The sequence below is a fragment of the Desmodus rotundus genome, chromosome 7 (assembly GCF_022682495.2).
Source record: "Desmodus rotundus isolate HL8 chromosome 7, HLdesRot8A.1, whole genome shotgun sequence".
NCBI lineage: Eukaryota > Metazoa > Chordata > Mammalia > Chiroptera > Phyllostomidae > Desmodus > Desmodus rotundus.
The window spans coordinates 85,162,454-85,189,517 of NC_071393.1; the positions used below are offsets into that span (position 1 = coordinate 85,162,454).

The 27,064-nt window shown below is 37.6% G+C and overlaps 1 protein-coding gene across 2 annotated transcripts in view; it reads right to left on the reverse strand.

Annotated features, from left to right (window-relative positions):
* WDR72 (WD repeat domain 72) overlaps nucleotides 1–27,064 on the reverse strand; it is a 211,183-nt gene that overhangs the window by 172,542 nt on the left and 11,577 nt on the right. Inside the window, exons 2-6 of one of the 2 annotated variants that reach the window (XM_024567916.3) lie at nucleotides 15,578–15,742; nucleotides 9,550–9,656; nucleotides 3,001–3,079; nucleotides 1,775–1,949; nucleotides 1,034–1,107 (exon numbers count right to left, since the gene is read on the reverse strand). In XM_024567916.3, the coding sequence (XP_024423684.2) occupies nucleotides 1,034–1,107; nucleotides 1,775–1,949; nucleotides 3,001–3,079; nucleotides 9,550–9,656; nucleotides 15,578–15,730 (588 nt within the window). In that variant the 5' untranslated portion in view covers nucleotides 15,731–15,742. Of the gene's footprint in view, nucleotides 1–1,033; nucleotides 1,111–1,774; nucleotides 1,950–3,000; nucleotides 3,080–9,549; nucleotides 9,657–15,577; nucleotides 15,743–27,064 lie in introns of both variants that reach the window. The other variant, XM_024567915.3, reaches the window with a different exon arrangement.

The window sequence follows — 27,064 nt, forward strand, 5'->3', positions numbered from 1 at the left end:
CATTTTAGTACTAGTTCTAGGTAATTTATATGTGACTATATCCAAAGATTTGCTCCTCTGAACACATGCAGTAGATCACACCATTAATATAAAATGAGAAGTGACCCAGTTTCTTTTATAATTTTCTTACTAAGAAGTTACTATTAGGAGAAAACCCACTTGGACTCAAAGATTCATTATGTAAATACAATCATTCAGCAAACGTCCTGTGGGAGAGAGTAGGCTGGGTGCTGAGAATGTAAGTTACTGACATTCATACTTGGCAGAAAGACATACCAGAAAAAGAAAGAAAGAAAAAAAAATTTTTTAAACCTTGCAGTTTATTAATTGCTATAATAGAAAATACACAAAGTGCTTTGAAAAAGTACAAGAGTGGCCAGCATAGAATACTATATTGCCCCTCAGTTTCTGAAAATGCTGTGGGGGGGGGGGGTTGGGCTCAGTATGCCAATACAATTTCTGAGCTTCCTCAACCAAGACGTTCCTAAGGAGAGCCCAGAACACCATGGGGCAGCCAAAATGATTTTGTTACCAGCACAACAAATACTATGTTCTTTTGTCCATCACCTCAACTTGTAGCCTAAAGCCAGGCAACAGGAGAATATACTGGACTCCCCAGTGTATGTGACCCCCAGCTATTCCTAGTCATCTCCCAGCCACTGCTCACATACACCTGGAAAAAAGAGGGTCTTCTCCTGTAAGGGGCAAAAAGATATTCATCTATGACTTTTATTGTTAATTAAAATGTAATCAGTGTGTGGTGTAGATAAAAATAGTTGTATATGCATGGAGAAAAGGATGGAAGAACACAATCCCGCAGTTACCAATGCCCACCCCTGGCATTGGGATCAGGAAGAGGGATGGAGGAAAAATACATACATGCTACAAATATATACAAAATATATACATATGAGGGTAAAATATATACATACTCATCTATATTATTTGAACTTCTAAAATAAGCATGCACTATCCTTTTAATTGTAAAAAATTTCAATAAATATGGAGAAAAAAAGGAGTTTCACAAGCCAACCTGAATGCTGTTGATAGATGAAGAGAGGTCCCACACTTTGAGCTCACCAGCCACCGATACCACCAAGAGAGAATCTTCTGTAAAAACAGCAAAGGTTGCACATAAGCTGACCACTGCTGTAACCGGTTGATGTAAAGATCATGTCATAGTCACTTAAGGATTATGCAGGGCCACACAGATGAAATATATTCAGCTTTCCTGTTTATTTAAATAAACATCATAGATCAGGTTTTAAATTTGTGTTAAAATTTCAGAGTGGCCCCCATGTAAAAGGAGAGCAGCGCTAAAAGCAGAACCACGTAAACACCATCATGTTGGCCATATGACGCCTTCCTATTTCAGAAATCCGTGTGGAGCCGCCTTCCGCTTCCTATGTAAGAGCTCATCACAGAGACTAAGTTCTTTTCATTAGCACATCTGGAAGATACTGCAGGATGAAAGTTGCACAAGTCCTGCTAATCCACAAGAAACCCATTTTTGTCACTTTTAAAACTGTACCAAGCAAAACCGGGTGGTGGGAACATAGGTGCTTCTCTTTCCTCATCATCTCAACCTCTTGTTCACTTTCCAACGACTTGAACCACTCACCTGGGTGTTCCCAGTTTTCCTTGATCTGGCTTAGGGAGCTATCTCCACTAACGAGGAAACATAAAGAGGCATTCTAAACTCGTGCCAGATAACAAATAGTTCAAAGGTGATATTTTTCCATGCAATCTCTTAGTGTTATATGTGACCCATTACCTTGAATTCTCATGGAGTGAACAATGCACATGCAGTTGACCCAGTCAGGAGACTGAGACGATGTGAAGGTGTGAACAAGAGTCAAGGTTTTGGCATCAATTATAACAATGTCTTGATATTCTCCACAGCACAGAAGCCAGCCTTCTCCTGTCATCCGGGAGGAGCAGTGGTAATACTGTGCAAATGGAATTCAAGCAAAAAATTAATTATCACTGGCAATTCAATTAACATAATTTTGGCTGAGGTGAAAACTTCTCTGAATTTAAGTTTTATCATCTATTCAATTAAGGTATTAGAATGAATTCATTAGAATGAATTTTAGTTAAGTTTTTCCATACTTCTAAAGCTGTTGATTTTGCACTTCAGCCTCACTTGTATTTCATAATTTTTTTTTTAGAGAAAGGGGGCTCACTCGTGAAGAAGGAGTTTTATTCCAAATACCAGGTTTTTTATTCTAGCAACCTTGTTATGTGTTAAGAAGAAGTGTTTGAAGAGTATTTGAGGAGTTCTAGTGCTGAATAAGTTTTGAGAATGGCTTTCATTGGAGATGAAGTAAAATAGTCTACCCGTGAAACTCTCTCCCTGCACAGGGTCCAGGCCCCGGAAAAGAGCCTGTGGGTGTTGCAGCGCGCGTCATCGATGCTAAAAGCGACAGCTGAGACATGAAAAACTGTCAGCACCACTGCAATCATGCGGCTACTGCACACACGTGCTGGGAGTCCCTCTACCAAAGGCCAAAGTCGGTTTTAAATGTTGGGAAATGATTACAAAGGGTTTGGCTATGCCTCTTGATCTCTTCACAAATAACAAATTCAGAAAATAAGAATCTATCCACCCCCAAAATATTAAAATTGGAGACAAGGAAAAAAACATTTTTTCCTTTATAAAACAGCGTATCATTAAAATGGGGTCTTTCTGTGTTTGTGTCTGTGTGTGCGTGTTTTGTGAGTGTACCTAAGGAAAAATAAGAAAATTATCTTTCAAGTGTATCTATATTGAAATTTACAAAAACAAAAGAATTAGAAAAGAAGTGGCTGAACAATAGCTTTGGGGAAAGGAAAATATCAAAATAAAAGATGATAACTGACCATATTATACTCCAATGACCAACTAAAACATTCAAGAGAAGAGCATCCTTCAAAGACGTTTCTCCAAATGTGTGCAGAGCGATGCCCTGAAGGAGCTGCAGAACCCAGCAACGGTGGGAGGGAAGGGGCCGTACTTACACAGATGGCAGTGTGCCTGTAAGGAAGTGTGGCCTTCTCCACGCACTGTCCTTTGGTGACATTCCAAACACACATCTCCCTAGCAGAGATAACCTCATATTATTCTCTGTCATTTCCACTCAATTGGCTGGAATAATTTTTGTGCCACCAAGTTTTTCTTTAGTGCTGCACTTAAAAGCAGTCTGATCGTTTATGTGGCTTTTTGTTACAGATTACTGGGCAGGGAAATGTTGTGGTCATTAGGGATGACATACTGTATCTGTGCCTTTTTTTGTGGGTAATTATACCTGCAGCCAGCCTACAAATCTTACCCAGTGCCAACCCGACCTACGACACATCGTGGGGATACAGCCAGCGCAGCCTGTTAGGGTGGCAGTGCAACAGTCTCTCCGTGGAAGCTGCATGCTCTCGAAAACAGTTTGTCTCACTGAACTTACACTACATATTCGGAAAAGCATCACGCATCAAGTGCTGTGTTTTGCGGAGCTGAGGTGGCACTTCTGTAAAAATAAACAGTGCCACCAAGAGGCCACGTTTGGTCTATTAATGATGGGATTTGTTTCTTTGCTTCTCCTAAAATCCTGAAAGGATCCTTGCCACTTCATGTTTAAAAATTCTCCTTGTTTAGAAAACTCTTACATGGTTACCTATAGGTTACAAAGAGATAGACACAGTATGAAATAATAGCTGCAAAAGAGATCTAGTGGAAGCAATTTAAATCTCTATGATTTCTGTTCACAAAAACCAGAATGGCTGTTTCAGAATTGGTGGGTAATATTCTTCCATTTTGACAGTTTCAAAACATAAACAAAATTTTCCATGGACAAAATGAAAGTTTTATTGGCTTTCAGGGAGAAGCTGCTACTAAGAAAATAAGATGTAGACTAATATTTTTAATTGCATTTAGTAATTTGTAGCCTTGTTTGTTTTTGTTTTCATTTTTCTAGCCAAACACCAGGACTCAATCTTCAAATCAACAATTCTCAACCTGGGCGATTTTGCCCCACAAAGGATGTTTGACAATGTTTAGAGAGATTTCGGGTTGCCACAATTTAGGGATGCACTACTGGCATCTAGTGGAGAAAGACCAGGCATGCTGCTAAACATCTATGATGCATAGGATGGTCCTCACAACAAAGAATTCTTCAGTGGTCCAAATGTCATTAGCACTGAGGTTGACCAACCATGTTCTAGAAACAGAATACTCATGTTTTTTTCTCTCTGTTGATATCAACCCTTATTCTAAAAATAACTTGAGGCATGCAACTCATAACTGGAAAAAAAATCTGTGTGTGTCTGAAATATAAGACTGAAAGAATGATAGAAACTGAAATAATGTATCTCATAGGTAAAGAAACATATGTCAAAAGTAAAAAAAGTAGAATCATAAGCAGTCATCAATATAAAATATTATCTCTATAAGGAATTAGAGCTCATCAGCATGGTTCTCAATTTATCTGTGTATCAACAGTCACCTGGGAATATTTTTTATTTTTATTTTTTAAATATATATATTTTATTGATTATGCCATTACAGTTGTCCCATTCCCTCCCCCTTTATTCCCCTTCACCATGCACACTGCCTCCCACCCACATTCCCCTACTTTAGTTCATGTCCACAGGTCATAAATGTAAGTTCTTTGTCTTCTCCATTTCCTATACTACTCCTACCCTCCCCTTGTCTATTTTCTACCTACCATTTATGCTACTTATTCCCTGTACTTTTCCCCCCTCTCTCCCCCTCCCGCTCCCCTGCTGATAGCCCTCCATTGTGATCTCCATTTCTGTGATTCTGTTCCTGTTCTAGTTGTTTGTTTAGTTTGTTTGGTTTTTTAAGGTTCGGTTGTTGATAGTTGTAAATTTGTTGTGATTTTACTGTTCATATTTTCGATCTTTTTTTCTCAGAAAAGTCCCTTTAACATTTCATATAATAAGGGCTTGGTGATGATGAAGTCCTTTAACTTGACCTCATCTGGGAAGCACTTTATCTGCCCTCCCATTCTAAATGATAGCTTTGCTGGATACAGTAATCTTGGATGTAGGTCCTTGCCTTTCATGACTTTGAATACTTCTTTCCATCCCCTTCTTGCCTGTAAGGTTTCTTTTGAAAAATCAGCCAAGAGTCTTATGGGAACTCCTTTGTAGGTAACTGTCTCCTTTTCTCTTGCTGCTTTTAAGATTCTCTCCTTCTCTTTAATCTTGGGTAATGTAATTATGATGTGCCTTGGTGTGTGCTTCCTTGGGTCCAACTTCTTTGGGACTCTCTGAGATTCCTGGACTCTCTGGAAGTCTATTTCCTTTGCCAGATTAGGGAAGTTCTCCTTCATTATGTTTTCAAATAAGTTTTCAATTTCTTGTTCTTCCTCTCCTCTTTCTGGTACCCCTATGATCTGGATGTTGGTACGTTTAAAGATGCCCTAGAGGTTCCTAAGCCTCTCCTCATTTTTTTGAATTCTTGTTTCTTCATTCTGTTCTGGTTAACTCTTTGTTTCTTCCTTCTGGCCCAAATCATTGATTTGAGTCCTGGTTTCTTCCCCTTCACTGTTGGTTCCCTGTACATTTTCCTTTATTTCACTTTTCATAGCCTTCATTTTTTCCTCTATTTTGTGACCATACTCAACCATTTCTGTGAGCATCCTGATTACCAGTGTTTTGAAATGTGCATCTGATAGGTTGGCTATCTCTTCATTTTTTCATTGTATTCTTTCTGGAGCTTTGATCTGTTCTTTCATTTGGGGTATATATATGATATATATATATTTTTTTTTTTGTCTCAGTGTGCCCGTTACGTAGCAAGGGTCAGAGCCTTAGGTGTTCACCAGGGTAGGGCAACTCACATCACTGTGGGAACAAAGCTGCTTGCTCCACTCTCTGCCAGCTTGCAGTCACTTCCCCCTCTATCCTCAAGCAAATTGGGCCCTTCTGGTGCTGATTCCCAGGTGGGTGGGTTTGTGTATGTTCTAGGACCCTGTGGGTCTCTCCAGCGAACTCACCTGTGAGGCTGGGAGTTTCTCCCGCTGCTGCCTCGACCCTCACAGGTGTTTTCAGTCAGAGGCTTTGAGGCTTTGTTTCCCTGCACTGGAACCCTGGGTTGCATGGTCCTTCTCCCTCCCTAGCAGTTCCTCCTGGTTTATCTGCTCAAATGTTGGACCGCCCGGTCCGCAATCTGCCACCTTGCTGCGAGTCCTCAGACCAACTGCCCATCTCTGCCCCTCCTACCGGTCTGTATAAATGTTTCTTTTTTAACTATTTGGTTATCGGACTTCCATACAGTTTGATTTTCTGTCAGTTCTGGTTGTTTTTTGTTTTTAAATTTGTTGTTCTTCTTTTGGTTGTGGGAGGAGGCACAGTGTGTCTACCTACGCCTCCATCTTGGCCCTGGGAATATTTTTTAAAAATACCCTCTGAGATTCTAATTTCATAGCCCTGTGTTGGGATCCTGGCGCATGGAATTTTGAAAAGTTCCTGGTTAGTTAACCTCTTTTTAGGTTTCTATCTCCAAACTAGTGATTGTAAACTCTGGCTGTATAGTCGAATTATCAGGGAGCTTTTAAAAAGTACTAGTATCTGGGACCCAACCCAGATATCCAGCCAGACTAATTGAATCACGTTTTCCATGGTCGAAGCCTGGACATCAGTAAACACTCCCCCAGTGATACTAATGTTTCTGGACTCTCTGCTCCAAACATGTCTCAGAACCAGCAGCACAGGCATTGTCCAGGCATGTGTTACAGAGTGTAAGTTCTTGAACTTCAGCCCAGACCTAATGAACCCATTCCTCCAGGAGTGGGCCCAGAAATGCGCATTTAAACAAACTCCTGCAGGCATTCCGACGCAAGCTTCGCTTTGAGGAGCAGCGTCCAACAAGCCTGCAGGATCGGGCCTCTGCTTATCTCTTTAGTCGCATCTCTTGCTGGTGATTAAAAGTTTTGTTAATAAGTACAAACCATCTTCATTAATGCCAAGACTTTTGCCTCAAAGTTCTACTAACTACATATATTTATTAACATGAAATATTAACACAGCTATCTCAACCTTATTTTGGTTAGTATTTATCTGATAAATCTTTTTCCATCCACTTACTTTTAACTTTTCCATGTACTTATGCTGTTTCTTTTTTAAAAAAATGATATTCTGTTTCTTTTTAAAAATTATCTGCCAATTTGTATAATTTAACTGAAGGGCTTAGTGCCTTTACATAATTTAGATTGGTGTTCTATTCAGAGTTATTTCAACTATCTTATTTTGGGCTTTCTATCTGTCCCATTTTTGTCTTCTTTGGATTAAACATCATTGTTCACTTTTTAAAGTTGAAAGTTATACATTCTGTTTATTTTAGTTTTATTTCTTTTGTGTATTCTTTTAGAAGCTACTCTGGAAATGTCACCATGAACATCTAGTTTAAAGTCTAAAGTTAATCAACGTCTTTACCCACCTCTAAAACTCCAGAACATGTGGGATCTCAACAGTACACTATTATGTGCAATTTTGATTTAGGGTTGTGTGTGGGTGGGGTGAGGAGTATATATAAATATTATTGTGTCTATAGTCTGTGTCTATTTAATTTTTAAAATATTTGCTGAGTCTTGCTCAATATTCTTTTCCCAGCTCAGTTTCCTTCTAAAATCATTGTCCTACTGAAGAATATAATTTAGAGTTTTGTTACTTTAGAGGGTCTGTTGGCAATAATTGAAAGTTTTATTAATATTTGACTTAAATGTTACTATTTTGCCCCCATGTTTTGAAGATATTTTTGCAAGAGATATACTTCTATGTTGATAGCTATTTTCTCTCAACTTTTTGAGATATTTCACTGCTACCTAGTTTCATTTTACTGTTGCGAAGTCAGCTCTCAGTTTAATTAACATTCCTTTGTAAATCATGCCTTTTCATTCTGTCTCCAAGTGTTTATTTCCTTTCATTTACCCTAGAACTCACTGGGATTCCTGAACCTTAGAATTCATGCCCACACGTGATTGATACTTTGGGGAAAATAGAGAAAAACTGAGTCATGAGGCAACTCCAATCCCCCTCCGATCATCTCGGAGGCAGAAAGGCTGACACCCCAGCCACTTCCTGGGACTTCTGAAAACTAAAAACAAACAAACAAAAAAACCCATATTACATGTTTGAGGAATAATAGTCCAAGCCTAGTAATTGTAATAGCTTCCAGGAGATTAAATTAGATGCTAAATATGCAGTAGTTCTAAGAAATATAGATGCAGGATAAGTTTTGGACACCAAACGAACAGAGTTCTAGAAAATTCAAGTCATATTGGAAAAGGAAGACCAAACCAGACTCTTTGGCTGTGCAACAATCATATTTACAGGACTCATACAGCTGAATTCATCAATCATCAAGAATCTGTCCATTAGCCCTAGATTCTTTTTTGGAGCTAGACGACTATGGGCAAAAACCTCCATCTGGAACTCAGTTACTTTTCAGGTCTATTTCTCACTGATCTGTTACTTTTCTGAGACTACCTGTTCTCCAGGTAGTCTCAGAAAAGAATCTACCACCACTCCCCGAATTCTCAAGAGTGTGAATGAATATCCAGCATGGATAGCTGGCTTTGTGGCAGCCATATTGTACCGGTGCTCCCAGCAACCACTAAAAGAGAATGCACTGGGCCATTCCATGTTAGCCTTATTCAAAATTCAGTCTAAGTATAACAATTAGGGGAATAGGCACTTCCCTGCTATAACCTATGGGAATAAGTACTTCTCTGATATCAGTTCCACTAGCTATTTTGTTATAAACTATTTAGTTTCTCCAAGTTGGACACTTGATTCCTCATTCTTTTGGTTCTCAGAATTTAAAGCCATATAATTTTTCCTTGTACTAAAAACAAGAAAAGGAGGGGTTTTCTTGTTTCAACCTGTAACCTTATCCCTCATTCACAAATCCATTCTAAATCAATTTTGCATTCTTGAGTATACTTTGGCAAATAACTCACCAGTGGAGTCTAGTTCCTAGTAGCTCTTCCATCCGTGGGGACTTTTCCTAGAGCTGAGTCCTACTTCACTGAAACAAACCTCATTTTTATGAAACAGAGCCCAAATTACAGTCTATGTTCCTTTCTCTTCTCTCTCCCTTAATTCCACTTACAATCGAATCCTCTCCCCTGTTCACTTCATAATGGTCAGACAAGGGTACAATGTGAAGATTGTAACTGTTGAATTGTTTTACAGAACTACGAAGGCATGGATAGTTTTGCTTAAGAGCTCAAAGTGAGTTGCTACATGAAAAAAGACAAGTACCCAGACTTTTCCATTTTCAATTCTAAAATAGGTGCAATTTACACAGTGAGGCTGCCAGAAAGCCTGATACACACATTGGGATGTTTAAATATTGGGAGTCAGAGTACAGATTACATTCCTTGGGACCATCACATAAATTACTCAGCCATTCAAAATCTAAACTTTTCTAAATGTAAAAGGAACATGTTGATCACTAAGATTCCTCCAGCCCTAGAATTCTGTACCCCATCAGCTGTTAAAACTAGAGAGGAAATAGAGATGGGTACAGAGTTCATGCATCATACCTACCCATTCTCGGCAGCGCTAACCACATAGGGCTGTTTAGAGAAGTCTCTCGCTCTTGCCAAACATGTTACTGAAGCTGAATGACCAAACAGAAGTTGTTTTGCTGAAATCTGAAAATGATAAGGGTAAGCTTTTAAACAGCTATAAACTTTTTGGTTGAGAATATAAACATGACATTACATATATATTCATAATTCTGCTAAGTAAATCCTGGTATAGTATGTTTTGCTGTACATAGTCAGGAAAACTGATATGTGGCATTTCAAAACCCACAGAACTTCTAAATAAAGATACTGTGCTGCACAGGTCACTTTGTTTGTTTTTGGTTTTGTATCCACCACGAAACCGAGAAGACTGCCAGACCGGTTTTACAACATCTAGGTTTTGAATACAAATAAGCCAGTGTTGATGTTTATTATGCACCCAATGTGCCTCAAATGATAGTAGAATAGTAATATGCAAATTTCAGAGTTCAGAAATGAGTTTACAAAACACAAACAAAAGATAACCCTTTTTGTAACCATTATAATACCTTATTTGACTTCTTGCTTCTGAAATACTTTACTTTTCTATGTTAAAAATAAAACTGCAACTGAGCTATTATTTAAAATGCCAGTATTTTTCTCCAATCTGTGAATTTAACAATAGGGCATTAAGGGCTAATCCTTCAATTATTTCATGTGTAAAAAAAAGTCTATTTCTCATTATTTTGTATAACATGATTATAAAAATTATACCATAAAAATGGAAAACACGCCAGATCCCCTAACATGGAGAAGGGTTTGCCATTAAGGGACTAAAAATTTAATTTGAATAAGTAGAAAACTTATAGTTAATACAACTTGTTTCATGAGTAATAAAATTCTAATTTCCAAATGAATTAATATTCATTTTTTCTGAACTATGCAAACATAGATGTATGCATTTGATAACTCGACCATATCAATGAGAACAAATTACTTCATGGTATAATTGTTCTCTGCCTTCATCTTATTTCTATCATAACCAGAAATACTTCTTTAAAAAGCCTGTAACCAGACTAAACTTCTAGTGCCACAAGGAGGGTTTGTGGTTGGTTAGAATCCCTTACAACCCAAGTTCTGATTCTCTACCTTATTCCCGGGAAATTCAGAAGGTTCCATCTCAGAACAATATAATATGTTTCCCCATCACCACACTTGGGAAAGCACACCCCTGGGAATTTAATCCCATTTCCAACATATTGCAGGCCAAATTAAACAATGAATTGGGGCACATCAAGGACATTGCCTCCTCCAGAGAAAATCCACCAGGGACAAAATATCAGAACGGAACACCACTGCTTTTGATATTGTACTCGGCTCATTCTGCTACTAAATCCCCACATGTAGTTGAGTAAGCTGTGACAATTCACCAGTCTCCTAATTTTATCATATTTTAGAACTGATGTGAAGAATAATAAAAACTTCTACAATCACACCTAGTCATTGTCATGATGAAAGGCAGGAGACCTTTCCTTGTATTCATTGCTCTACCTCTAGGAAGCACTGTCCCCCCACCCCCACCCCTACACCAAGTACTCTGATGGCACAAATGAGAAAGTGAAAAGAACACACGAGTTGACCAGCATCTACCAAATTCCAGGCACTGGTGCAACTATGAAAAGTGTTTAATCCTCATTTCAAAGGTGATATAGTTGAGTTCAAGGAATATAACTCATTTGTCCAATAATACAGAGTTGGCAAATATGAGCTAGAACTTGACTCAGATATCTCTATTCTTTCTAGGCAACATCGATCACCTTCATTTTGTTATTGTTGTGTTTCCTTGTGAGTATTAAACAGAAAGAAAATACAACAGTTCAACCCTAAGGGAATATGTTTCAGAGGCTATTCAACTCATCTTTTTTTATTCTTTATTTTTTAATATTTTTAAAAGATTTTATTTATTTATTTTTAGAGAGGGGGAAGGAGGGAGTAAGAGAGGGAGAGAAACATCAATGTGTGGTTGCCTCTGGTGTGCCCCTACTGGGGACCTGGCCTGCAACTCAGGCATGTACCCTGACTGGGAATCCAACCAGCGACCCTTTGGTTCACAGACCAGCACTCAATCCCACCAGCCAGGGCTTTTTCTATTCTTAAGGGTGTAATGAGTACTGGCAATCAATACCAGGAAACCCAAGTGAAAAAGTTTCTAATATGATACTTGGAGAGGCTCCTCATTAGTAGACAAAAGTTCCAGGGAAACTAGAAATCTTGTGTGTCAGACCCTGAGCCTGGAAGCAGCAAGCATAATCTAGACATATGATGAGAACCCAGGACAGCGAGACTTAGTCTCCTGCTCCTCTGTATCCCGCCACCTGCCACCCGCAGACAAAGGAAACCTGATGAATATTTGGATACTCCAAGATACCCCAAAATTAAATCACCTTCTTTCCCTCCCTATTCCTATGTTCTGTTCCTTATACAATATCATTATCCCCCCAAATCCCATCCATCACCTAAACCCCAAACCTGAAACATCTCCTTGACTGTTCCTGCTCCTTTACCCCACATCCAACTATTGCTCAGTTCTGTCTACTCTCTTCTTAACAGCTTCCCAAGTTTCATCTCCCCTTCTTTCTGCTTGGCCACGGATTTGGTTCATGCTCAAAACCTTCCATGACTATAGTGCTGTAGAATCCTACTACCCACAATTCCTTATCTTATCTCCCCCTCCATTCAATATTCCCTTCATATTAATACCCAGTGTATTCTAAATCACAAATGTAATAACATAGTATTATGTCATCTCCTTGCATAAAACATCCTCATATACCTTAACAGCACCACTTTTAATGAAGATGTAGTGTTAGCTCTTGCTAGTTGAAAAAAATCTACCCCCCTCAGTAAATCAAATTCTACACTGAGTCTGCTCCATCCCTTATAGCCCTTACAGATGTGCCTGTCCCCTTTCACTTACACTCTGTGTTCCAGGCCTACTCAACTACACCTACCAGTTCCCCAAAAAGCAAAATATTCATACTTTTTATACACACTTATTCTGTCTGCATTCTCCTCCTACTTCTTTTCCTGTTGAAGTCCCGGTCATCATAGAACACAATTCCAACATCACCCTCAGATAGACTTTTCCTGCAAAACCACATTGAGATACCACTTTGCACTGATTACACTGGCTATTATAAAACGAACAAAAAAGAAAATAACAAGTGACGGTGAGGATGTTTACAAGTTGGAACGTTTGCACACTGCTGGTGGGGAATGCAAAATGTAAACTGCTATGTAAACCAGTTTGGCAACCTCTCAAAAAAATTGAAATAGAATTATCATATGACCCAGAAATCCTACCTCTGACTATATACCCCAAAGAAGTGAAGGCAGCCACTCAAACAAATAATTGTACCCACAGATTCATAGCAGCATCACTCACATTAGTCAAAGGGCAGAAGCAACCCAAGTGGCCATTGATGAGTGAATGAATAAACAAAATGTGACCTATACAAACAAGGTAATATTTTTTAGCCTTGAATGGGAAGGCCATTCTGACACATGCTACAGCATGGATGAAACCTGAGGACATTATGTCGAGTGTGATAAGCCAGTCACAAAAGGATAAGCATTGTATGATTTCACTTATATGATATACATAGTCATACTCACTGAAACAGAAAGTAACCTACTGCTTTACAACTTCCTGTTAACAAGTCTGTTTTCTACATTAGACTCCGTGAAACTTGGAGGGACCTATACCTGAACAACAACAGAAACATCTGCTTAAGTAGGTGTCCTTGGTTTGCTTTTCCACTTATATGGTGGCAAGTGAGTGTTCTTACCAAATCGTTTTGGAGAGAGGAAAGTCCTTTCCAAATTTAGTATGAAGAGAAAATAAATGGCTCCCATATCATTTCACTGCCCTCCCCTGCAAATTCCTTCTCTCCTACCTGTTGTCTTCACCCCAATAGGTCCTATGGCTTCAAGCTGTCCTACAGCCACTCAGTCACCCACATATTAATGTCCCCCCTTATAATCTCCCATGTTCTTAAGGCCTCCCTTCTTCCTTCCCTGACCAAATTATGCCTTTATATATACATTTTTCAAACAGAAATCAAGTTAAACTAAGTATTAAAATATCGGTGATGGACCACTCACTTCACTGCCTTAAAGACAACAACAGGATTTGTTGAGAACTCAAAAAGGCCTAGATTTTTCAACAGCCTAGAGTTTTCCCTGATAATAGTTAGTCCATTGTCATGTAAGAGTGAAATTCATGGGAAAAAATAAGAGAAGATGTTCATTCTTTCTGGCCTTATAGTTAGCCACAGAAAATCTCACATTCATACTAATTAGTATCATATTTGTGTTACTAACTTTTTCACCTTGTCCTCACAGTAAATTTCTAAATCACAGAGCTGCCCCAACCCCCAGCTTAAATCTTCTTGCTGGTTCTCCTTGTTTCTTCTACCCTTGCCGATCAGATTCCAATTCCTCCATCAATCTATAACCATGGATTTCTCAATATAAACACTATTGGCATGTTGGATGGAATAATCCTTTGTCATAAGGGGCTGTCATAAGGGGTTGTCACGTGCGTATAGGATGTTTATAGCATCCCTGGTCTCTACCCACTTGATGCCACAAAGAAGTGTCTGCCAATGTTACCAAATGTCTTTAGGGGTGGGAGGGCCAAAATCAGTTTCCGTTAAGAACCATTGCTCTAACCCCAAGCGAAAGACTTGCTCCTAAGAAAAGCATGGCATAATGTCTCCCACTGAAGATCTAACTCTTCCTAGTTAGAATACCTTGTATTATAAAATAACTGCATTGCATTAGCCTACTATAACCTCTGGGCAGGCCGCACCGGGTCTCATTATTCATATTTGAACTCAGGTACTCAGCATACTGCCTAACTTATAACATCTACTCAATAAATGCATATTGAATAAATGTTGAATAAATACCAGGAATATGCCTAAAAAGATACAGAAGTGAGGAATCAAATTTTCTTAAGCTATAGTAACATACATATTCTGGCTGAAAAACATTACAGTTCAACATTAAAAAGAATAGAAAGACATTTTTAGCCATTTAGGGTCTGAGTTTATATTATAAGAGATAATAAATGTGAAAGCCATCATTTTCAAAGCTCATCTGTTGAAATAACACCAGTTCCTTCTTTCAGGAATGTTCATAAACATTGAGCTGAGCTGCTCTGCTGTGCAGTTCTTGGCAGTCCTGTAGTGCAATTGTTCAGTGATGGGAGATGTTAATTAATTACACTATAAAATAGAATTACAATTAATTGTTAATTTAGGTTTTAAAGTGACAAACTTTAAAGGCTAAAAATAGTCTTTGATCTTTAAAAGGCTTCTTAATGAGGGCAGTATACTTTAAGTACATCGTCAGTTTAAACGTTCAGATTGGCTCTGCATGCCGCTGGAGCTAAGCAAATAACTACCCCAATATGGTAAATGTTTATGACTTGGGACAGGGACAATTAATTGCTAATCAATGGGCCAAATCCTAGATGAGGTCAGGTTCTGAAATAGGAGGACGAGAATAGTAAATTGGATTTAGGGCTTTGTGATGCAACCTGTAAAAATCACTGGCAAGCAGAGACTAAAAACATGGCGAGAAGGCCAACGGACAGCAACACCCAGATAATTAAGATATTACGCATTTAGTTCATAGTGGTTTTTCAGGGTGCCCTTTGTTTAGATTAATGAGCCATAATTTTTAGAATTATACATACATGTCTGTAGATCAGTTACTTAAACATATAATTCAGGGTATAAAATAGTAAAACTCAGCATAGCTTAAAGGGTGATAACAACTAGTAGCTAAGATTAGCAATATTAATAATATAATTTTCCAATATGGTCTTGATCTACCATGTAACGCTTCGTTCTCTCCAAATCCAGGAGTAAAACCAATTTGTGATTTCAGTAAGCATCTCCCTAACAACCCTGCAAACCTTCCACTGTCATTGCAGATAGAAGAAGCAAGCTATGCTTATTTTGTGTGTAGTCTGTTTCAGTGTAATAGTTTTCACTCACCTTTAGTTCAGCTGAGAGACTCCAGAGACAGAGCTGACCCTCTTGACTTCCAGTCACAATTGTTGCCTGATCATCAGTGATCATGATGGCGGTGATGCTGTGGGAAGGGGCCTTCTTTCCCCAGAGCACGACTGCCTGCAGGGAGGACCTCATGTTGAGAGAATCCTGGAAACACAGACAAGGGAAGAAGTGTACACAGTGGTCATTCTTAGGGTCGGAGAAACTGATCATGTATCAAAGTGGATTTATAATGACACAAATTGGAGCATGTTCTACCAGATTCTTCAATTAGAGGGAAAGGTAGTCATAAGAGACTCCTTAGTGTTAATTTGTCAAAGAGGAATGACTTTTATTCCTACTCTTGATTACTGATAGTGACAAAGAGGATAGAAACAGTCTACCCACTTAATACCCAGCTCTGACTTGGGGTGGTCCTCACCTCTCCAAAGCCCAGCTAGGCCTCTCAAGGATAGAGCTGTGCACATACCACAATTTGAAGACAACTTTGCAGACTCCTTCTCCCCAGAAATGTCACCTCACCCAAATAAAAATATTTTAAATTCTTTATTAAAAAGTAAATCTTTTCCATAAAATTAGTGTTTCATGGACTTCACAGATTGATGTATGGCTGTCATGATTTCTGTCATATTCATGTTCCGTCTATACTACATATGACCTGTGTACCACCCAAAATTTTCAGCTAGTGACACACAAATTACATTTTGTGAAACAGTGAGTGAAAAGTTTCTCCCCTAAATAGGCATTCTTTTCAGAAATACAAATAATTTGGGAATAAATAATGCTTTATGTCCTCAGAATAAATTTGTACGTTTTCTTTTCTGATTTAGTGGCATATATTTTATCTCAATTAAAATGTCAAAGATGAGAGAGGAGAAAGACACCAAGCTTACTTCCTACATTTGGCTTCAGAAAGTTAGGAAAATGAAAACCTGTTCTGCAAGACTTCGGGTACTAAATCGAAACAAGGGGATCAATATAAAATGTTAAAGCTTGTCATATATATTATTTAGAATGTTCAATTGCACACAGACAGACACATAGACACACGAGTATGCATTCATACCATGAATACAAATACAACACAGGCAGTGCTTAACCTGCAAACCAGCTGCCTTCAACATTTTACTTGTTCAGTTATTTGGAAATCAGGAACTAGTTTCCCATGGCTCGCTTCTTAGGCCAGTATACAAGTGTATGCAGCCTATAAAAGAGCTGTACTATTCTTACTAGAGTGCCTAATAGCATGAAAACAAGATTTTTATAGAAAATACTCTCAGTTTTGCAATTCAGTACATCAGGGCCAATCACGGTAATAAGCTAACCAAAGAGTTCTAAGTTCTGGTTTCAATGACATGATAATCCCAGTTGAACCTCTTTCACTTCAAATACAGAGAGATAATGCCATATATAGGAAAAGGCTGGCAGAAACCACCTTAATCAAGTAGTGAAAGTAAACAACTTCAGTAATGGTACAGAGAAAAATTAATGTGTCACCCAATAGGATGCAATGAGAAGAACACACATCAACCCTGTGGTCTCCCTACCAAAGACGTATGACCTGAATCTCATCATGACAACATAAACCGAAGGACTCCTGCAAAACAACTGGCCTGTCATCTTCAAATGTGTCAGGGTCAGGAACGTCCAAGAGAGAATAAGAAACTGTCCAACTAAAGGAGACTGAAGAGACACGGCAACTAAGTGCGATACCTGGTTCTTGACTGGATTCTTTGGCTATAACAGACTCACTGGGATAACTGGCAAAACTTGAATGAGGTCTAAGGATTGAAGGATAGTGATATTTTAAAATTAACTTCCTAATTTTGAAGGATTAATTGAGATTTCAAGGGATAATATCCTTGTTCTATATACACTAAAGTATTCTGAACAGATAGGGTAACAGATTGCCAACTTCCTATCAAATAGTTTTCATGAAAATAGTTCTGTGTGCTATATTTACTACTCATCTGTAAGTTTGAGACTGTTTTAAAAATAATTATTAAAAAATTAATCAGTCCACCATTTCTCAGAATGTTTCTAAGATATGAAAACTTAGATTCAAGAATTCGGTAAGTATTAAAGAAACTTAAAGTGGAAATTATGGACACCAAATTACATCTTAGAGAAATTGTAGTATACTAAAGGCAAAACATGAATGAAATGAAATGAAACAACCTAAAAAATGAATAAACAGCAAAATAGTAAGTATGCTTAAAGCAGATTTCTCCACAGCAAAATAATGGCCAGAAGCTACAGGAATATTCCCAGCAAAATGCCAAAGGGAGATGAATGCCAACCTGGGATTTTAGACTTAGCTGTCATGCAATGTGAGGGTAATACAAAGACATTTTCCAACAAACAAGGCCTCAGAGAATACAACATTTAGAAATCTTGTGGAAAGAATTATGAAAGAATGTACTTCATGAAAGATATATTAAATCAAAAAGAAAGAAAGTAGCACAAAAATGGTTAGCAAGGAAATTAGTAAACACACAAGTAAATCTAAATGAGCACTTTTTGTAAAATAATAAAATTAACAATGATGAGGATAATTGGGAGGTTAAAAGTTAAACTAAAATTCTAGATGGGACCATAAAGAAGACAATGTGGAACTTATGTTAAATGTCCTGGTATGAATGGGAAGAGAGCAGAGAGAATGGTTAACTTCATATTTTTCCAACATAAGGTTACATGACAAGATGCTAAAAGAAAAAAAAATACAGTGTATATCTTCCAAACAGGATGGTAGAATAAAGAAATTTTAAAAAGTTATCAATCAATAGAAGGAAAAAAATCTTAAAAGCAAAAAGCATAGAAAATCAAAAACAAAACCAAATGGTAAATTCACATCCAAAGACATCACAATTTACAACAAATAGATGAATTAGTATTAGTTAAAAAATAAAGATTCTCAATTAGAATATATCTTAGTGTACCTTATTTATTAAAAAACCCAACATTATCAACATAGAAGTGTTGAAAATAAAGGGATGGACAGGATATGTCGGGCAAATAGTTATGAAAGCAAACTGGTATAATATTGGAGAAATAAGTAGGCTGTAAGAAAAAGCATTGTTGGTGGAAAAGGATCACTATATAATAATTAAATAAATCATTCACCAGAAAGGGATAATAGTTCCCAATCTCTAGGTACTCAAGAGCAGACCCTCAAAATACATAAAATACAATTTTGCATAATTACAAAGAAAAATTGATAAGTCTACTATTAAAGAGGGAGATTTCACATATCTCAATCAGTAATAAATACATCAAGCTGACAAAAATAAAAATATAAAATGAACACAAAATTTACACTTATAATATGGGTATATATATATTTCTTAACCCAGACATTAAATAAAAACATTCTATTAAGTCATATGTATGACATTTATAAAACTGACCATGAAAAGCCTCAACAAATCCCAAAGAATTAATATCATACAGCAACACTATCTAACCAAAATGAATAAAAATCTAAACTCATCTTCCAAAACATACAAACACATGTTAAAATTCTCCCACTTTAAATATTTGGAAATATATGTAAACACACACTGAATGTTCCTTGGACTGCTGAGAAAACAAAATGAAGTTTAGATATTATTAAGAACCAAAAGACAATGAAAACTTCACATAATAAAACTTTGTAGATGTAGATATTGTATTAGAAAGAAAACTGTAGCCTTAAATGCACATATTAAGACAGAAAGTTAATAAGCTAAACAACCAAATTCAAATATTTTATAAAAGAGTAGAGTAAATCCAAAGAATGAAAAAAATCAAACAAAAACGGCTATACATTGATATAATGATGTTTTTTTGAAAATCTACAAAACTAAAACCAAGTTTCTTGAAAAGAGAAATAATACAAGTAAATCTATAGCAAGTTTGATGAAGAAATTAAAGACACCAGAAAATAATATACAGAGAAAGTGAGTGTAACTAAAATTAATATTTTAAATGTGAATATTATAAATAGCTGTATGCTCACAATTTGGAAGGGTTAGTGAAATAATTTTTATAAAAATATAAATTATGAGAACTAAACACATATGAAACAGGTAACACAAATATACTTATAGCCATTAAAAATGGGGGTGGGGAATACAACTAGACTAAACACACGTCCATTTTTAGCAAAAACTGTAGATTGGGAGTAATCTTGGGGAACTAGCAGGTATGTTCTCCCATATGAAAACACACAGGGAAGATCACATAATTTCTCTTCGGTGAAATGACAGCTCATATAACAGCTCACTGGAATTCAAATTAGTAGATTAAAGAGCAAGGGAGAAAGAAGGAATGTGATTTCTAACTGAAGCAAGCACAGGAAAAAAGTGAATCATACCAAAGAAAAAGAAAACCCCCAAACCTACAAAACCTGTCTTTAGAGCCACAAAATCTGGCAGCCTTGGGGCTCTTGATGAACGGGCAAATCATCCCAAACCCCCATCACTTGTGAGGGCTCCATTGTTTGTTAGCCTGACAATAACTTCTGCCTGTCTTGTCACTGACTGGCTGAATGAGAGATGAGAAGATGCCTAACATACTTTGTTTAAGATGGCAAAAAATTACAAAGTAGCGATTTAAACAATTTCTAAGACAAGATTTAAATAGATAAGTTTTAGTTATCAAGAAAAATGCTTTTGGGGGAATAGCTCATTCCATGAACATCAGATACATGTGATAGGCTAAGATCCCAAAGAAGGAGCAAGAAGGACTCGCATGGGTCTGTTTTAACAGCCTCCTAACTTTGTAGTAGTCTTTTCACCACAGCTTCTGGAACTGCAAGGAAAATCACTGTTCAAAAAGTATCTGCATTTTGACCTTCACTCCTAGCTTGGTTAAGGTGTGCTTCTCAGAACCAAGAAGTGGTAGAGAAAGGAGTGCTTGTGGCCACACGGCCCCAAAGCACGCGGGGCAGTTTTCATCTTCAGGCAATGCGCGCTTGGCTCATGCCCACCCACTTGCCTGTCGCCTTTTTGACTTTGCCTAGTAGACTGTAGACAAGGCAATTTGTCAGGTTGCTGAGAAGAACTGTAACAGAAACAAATTTGGAGAACATTTACCAGGGAATTAATATATTTGTAATAATTAACTAACATCATACCAAAGATGATGTTCCTGAGGTAAGTTCTTTTTATCCCTGGTGCTCTGGAAAATTAGCTGCTCTTACTGGAATTTTGCAACATTGTCTACCCAACAACCAGCCACTTTGCATTAGTCTGGTTTGTATCTCCCTTAAATTATCTGTTTTACACTGATGTCTACTTAATGAAACGATACAATTTCCTCAGGATGGAGACCAGGCCTTGAGTACATACACAGTGCCTGACCCACAGTGGGTACTTCATAAATAGTCTTTTAACCAAACTGATCTTGATGCTTCTTCCTCATATATCCTCTATGAAAGATGGGAAGCATTTCTTAATTATTATTACATTCCAAACGGTACCTGAAACACAGTACTTTGAACATAAAAATAATAAATATGGATTGAATAAACTCTTTTCTTTATGACTTTAAGCTCTGTATTTCAAAAGGGAGGGAATTGATTAAGAGTATGAACTTTAAGTCTGGTTAGGATTAAATGTGAGTCACTTAAGCCCACTGAGCTTCAATTTTCTCATCTATAACATGAGAATAACAATACTACCTCAGGGTATTAGGAGGGTGAAATGAGAACATGCACATAATGTGGAACACAGAGTGGTACTCAGGTAATTACTACAATTCTAATTCCAGCCCCCATGCCCTGGGATAATAGCAACAGTTACCCACAGCAAACTTCTTCACCATTATATTTTTGTTTTATCCTTACTCATAATTAAACTCATTTCAAATTTGCTAGATTTTAAATTCTCCTTCAAACACAGGGATTTCTTTCTTGTTTTTCCACTATGGGGAACCTTTCCATGCATGGGAAATGTGGCCCAGCCCCCACTCGGAAAAGCCAGTGGGGAGCGAGGTTGGCCAGCAGGACCCACGCCCAGGCTAGGTTCTCCCATGGGAAATCAGGCCTGCATTGTACCTAGACTGCTATGAGACTTGCTCTTGCTAAAACTCCCTCACCCTGAGGCAGCAAATATTTACTGAGTATCTTTATCTTTCTAAAATCTGTGCTAAACCACCCAAGTATGGAGTGTGAGCAGTTTCCCTCTTGAGCTGTAACATCCTTCTCTTTGAAGTAATTAGCAGTATTCTGTCCTCTGTTATCCTTAAAAGGTAATCACCTGTGTTGAACCTGTGCATAGTAAATGAGGACCATCCTCCCTGTAATGTGCTCAGAAAAGCAATAAAAGCCTGTCCAGGCAAGGGGTGGGCTCTCTCTAGCCCTCGCCCTCTCTCACTTAGAGAGTGGCCATGCCGTCCCTTTTCCTCCACAGGACTCGGTAGTCCCTGTGTATTTGTCTATTGCCGCCACAACCCAGGATCCTGCAGGCCAGGATCCATGTCAGTCCACTGCTATATTCTCAGAGTCCAGAAAGGGTTTAGGACAGGCAGACACTCAATAACTATTTGTTGAATGAATGAATAAATGAATGAAAATATACATTATAGTCTAAAGACTCCCATCCAGTAATGCATCCACCCATGCAAATGTTTAAGTACAAGGCATCTGCAGTTTAGAAAGTCAAATAAATCAAAACACTTTATAGACTAAAATCCTTAATTGTATTCTTAACACATCCAAATCAGAAAACAAAAAGCACTAAGACCAAAGCCATAAGAAATCAGATCTTAACCAGAGTTAATCCTGAACAATCTGGATTCCTAAGTGTGGTGAAAACAGACCTGGAATTCAGATACCTGGTTCTAGGGTGGCTACTACCACTTATGACCTTTCTTTCTAGATTATAAAGGTAATATGTAGTAAAATGAGGATACCATTATGTGTGTTGCCTATATCTCAGTATTCTTATGAGGAATACATTTATCATGTAAACAAAAGCGTGTGGGTATAATATACATAGTATGCTATTAATACCTTGCATATATTACTCATAAACTCCCATAATCTAGAATTTAGGGTAAGAAGTGGCCTTGGGGATCATAAATCTAATCCCCTTAATTTGTAAGAAAGCTGACAATGAAAAATGTGTTCTAGATAACTCTTAAGATCATTTGAGATTCTGAGACAATAAGCAAATTGTACAGTGAGAATAAGAACTAGTCAAAAGGATGCACATCTCAGGAGTCACTTTTTTAGTCTTTCTCTTTTCTTGCAGCAAAATTTAAAGTTACCCCAGAAACTTAGTGCCTTGCTATCAATAGGAGAGAGAGAGTAAATCAATGTATTCTGAGACCCAGTACAATTCCCCAGAAATCTCTGATCAAAAATAAATCTCGAACAAACAGTATATTGTAGGGTCTCTAAGTGGAGGGAAACTCATGTACAGGAGTAAGTTATGCCTCTGACAGAAGTATATTGTCCCGTTTCAAGTAACTACGAATTTAGATGAGTCATAAAATCTTTGGGAAAAGGTTACAAACTTCTACCGTAGCCCTCAATTTATGATTATTGTAACCTAATACACTTTTTAATATTGATTTCAGAGAAAGAGAGAGAAATGTTGATTTGCTGTTCCATCTATTTATACACTTACTGGTTGGTTCTTGTATGTGCCCTCACCTGGGATCAAACCCACAAACTTGGAGTATCAAAACAACGCTCCAACTGAGCTACCCAGGCACGGCAGTTATTGTATATTAATGTGAGCACCTGAATAATATTTTGCTGTGTCTAAAACAAGAATACGGCCCTGACCAGTGTGGCTCAGTTACTTGGGCAATGTCCTGCAAAGCAAAACGTCGATGGCTCGATTCCTGGTCACACGCCTGGGTTGAGGGTTCAGTCCCTGGTCAGGGCGTGTATGAGAGGCAACCGATTGATGTTTCTGTCTCACATCAGTGTTTCTCTCTTTCTCTTTCTCCCTCTCTTCCCATCTCTCTAAAAAATAAATAAAATCTTTAAAAATACTTTAAAAATTAAACAAGAATTTGGAAATATATATGTGTATATATGTACATATATGTAATACATAGTATAATGCTCTGTACATGCTTACGGGCCCTTAAATGATTTCTAATTCTAGTCTACTTAAAGGCAATTTAAAATAAACACTTCCATTGGTGCAGGGAAATGGAAATTTTAAAACTTTCGCAGATCAGAAAAAAGTTACAGAGTATATTATAAAAGTCGAATATTCCTCATGTGGATCTAGTCATAGTACCAAGTCACAGTACCAAGTACAACACTTTAGATTTTGACAAATTGCATTTTGTAATTTATGTAATCAGTATTTCACCATATAATCAGTTAGCTATTAGTTACATAAACACACACATGCACAAACTATACTCTTCAGTGATTCTCACAAACTTTCGACCCCAGCCTGTCCACTATCACAGTGGACTCAGGGTGAGAGGATGAACGGCCTTCAAGATGCTCACGGTCTGCAAGCAGATTGCCTATGTAAACACATCACTCACTAGTATACAACTGCGTATTGTATATGGGAGCTTAAATTAATATTAGTGATTTACTGAACATCACTGTGTGTTCTGCATTACACGCATGTTCCCACTTCACCCTCGCAATGCCCTGCAGTAGGTGTTGTTATTCTCACGTCACTGATGAGAAAACTGAAGCTCAAAGGGCTTAGGTGACTCGCATTTAATTCTAACCTGACTTAAAGTCCATACTCTTAATCAACTCCTTCCCTTTTGGAATACAGAGCTTAAAAATCATAAAAGAGTTTTTTCAACATAAATATGTGTTTATATATATATACACACACGCATATATGTATATATGTACATGTGTGTGTGTGTTTATATTCCCCCCCACACCAATTTTCCCACAGTGGCTTTACCACCATGTAACAGCGCAGTACAATGCTGCCCCGCTCTGGACCTGAGTGAGTGCTATGGGAACACAGGTAAGAGTGTGCTGTGACCTATGAGAGTATCTGGTGTTTCGTCAACTTTCCCATCCATTTGATTTTTATCCCCTTCTTCAATAATATATAGTCTCTCAAAAACCCTTTTCATATATATTTTTTATTTTCTTATTTCTTAATAGTACATTAAAAATAATTTTAAGAAAAAACATTATTTTAGATCTAGTAATTATTAATGTGTATGATAAAGTTGATTTTGATCAATTAATTTATATAAAGGCAAATTCAACTTATACCTATCTATAAAAGAAAAGCATATAGTAAACTTAAACATTATTTTAATATTACTATTTAAATATAGATTGAAATTAAGGTACATATAAAACAAGACCAAAACTGCATTTGTGCCACAATGCTTAGACTCTCTATTGTGGTTGATAAACTCAAACATTCAATTTTCTGACTTCCACATTTTGATTCTAAGTAAGAGAGGTTTCCTACTCTTACTTGCCAATTGGTATTTGAATGGTTTTTAGTCATTCAAAATACATTGAGTGTGTGAATAGTTCTCCTTTCTAGACAAAGCCACATTCAATGCAATCATTATGATTTCCCCCATTTTAGCATTGATTTTCACAGTAGTAGCGGCAGCTACATGTTCCATATAAAGATCTACATCAGATGATGTATTAATAGTTTGCAGAGTGAAGGAAGTCCTTCTTGACGTGAAATCTGCAGAATAACTCAACTGTTTTCATTTTCACTGAAACAGAATTTCAACAATGGAATTCTCCACATTCCCTTTCTATAGGCAGTGGTCAACTATGATATAAATCAAATGAAGCAGAGGTTCCCAGCCGTATGCCATGGCACACACTGGATCGGGAGTGGTTGATGCAAAGGGTGAGAGAAATTGACACCCTCAACCCAGTGTGTGCACAAAGATAGTCATTTTCTGCACTTAAGTTTTGATGTGAACAAGAATGGAAAACACTAAAGTAAAACTTGTCTAGGAAATAATTTAAAGCTATAGAGTCCAAACCATAACAAAGTTGGAAAAACCATTCTGGCAACTAAGAAATATGTCTCCTGGTGATGTAATCACACTTCAAGATTTAGCAAAGAACTTTTCAGTATAAATATGTCCTAAGAAATAGTTGGGGCATGCGTATATACACACACAAAAAATATGGTCTACTGTATGGGACATGTTCATAAAAAAATTATTGTTCATCTGAAATCCAAATTGAAGTGAGTACCCTATAGGTATCCTAGAGCCACTAGCAACCCTAGGCTACAGACAAAAGAGAGACTTGGAGATCATTATCACCCCTTCTTCTCCTTTACATATGAGGGAATGAAGTCCTGGGAAAGTTGGTCACGTGACCACATAACCCCGGAAAAGAGTGGCTGAGCAAGAACCAGAACGAGGTTGTCTGTAATAACCCGTCCAGAACGCTCACCTGTACATCATGACAAAGTAAAGCCGGACTTCTCCACCAGAAAGTCCTAGCTATCTGGTAAGCAAAATTATTTGTTAATTCTTTGGTAATTCCAAAAAATTTTTAAATAAAATATACAAAAAAAAATCAAGCAAAACAACAACAATAAAACTTCTTAAGCATTCAGGCTCCAGTATAGCCTCCACTACCTTTAAAACTGGGCTAACACTTTCTAGTCCTTTCTCCATAAATATAACACCTGGCAAGTAGCAGAGAAGACAGCACACTATTCATTACAGTCCCTATTCTCCTTTTTACCTTCTTCCCTGTGTCAATTTGTTTTTATTTCTCTGACTTAGGTGAGGCTAACAGAATAACAAGTATGATGCAAATGTGGTTTTGTGGCTTGTCTACTGGACATTGACGTTGTTTACCTTGTCATAAATAGCTTTCTCAGGGACATGCCCAGGCACTGATTCTCTGCCTCACCAGCATCAAAGACAGAGACAAACTTCAAACATCTAGACTGAAGATGGCCAAACAAAAAATACAATGCAGTAAGACCTCAGTTGCCATGCATAACAATAGCTTCTTGAACTAAGTAACACCTGTGAGGAAAGTAAAAGTAGTCCTGTTTGGTGTGGCTCAGTTTGTTGGTCAGTGGCCCTCAAAGTGAAGGTCACTGGTTTGATTCCTAGTCAGGGCACATGCCTGGGTTGCAGGTTCATGTGTTTGAGAGGCAACCAGTAAATGTCTCTCTCTCTCTCTCTCTCTCTTTCTCCCTCCCTCCCCCCTCTCTAAAAATAAGTAAATAAAATATTTTTTAAACATAAACAAATAACATAAACAAATATGTTATAAACATATTAACAAATCAACAAACAAATGTTGGAGAGGCTGCAGAGAAAAGGGAACCCTAGTGCACTGTTGGTGGGAATGCAGACTGGTGAGGCCACTGTGGAAAACAGTATGGAATTACCTCAGAAAACTACAAATGGAACTATCCTTTGACCCAGCAATTCTGCTGCTGCGATTATACCCTGAGAACCCTGAAACACCAATCCAAAAGAACCTATGCACCCCAATGTTCATAGCAGCACAATTTACAATAGCCAAGT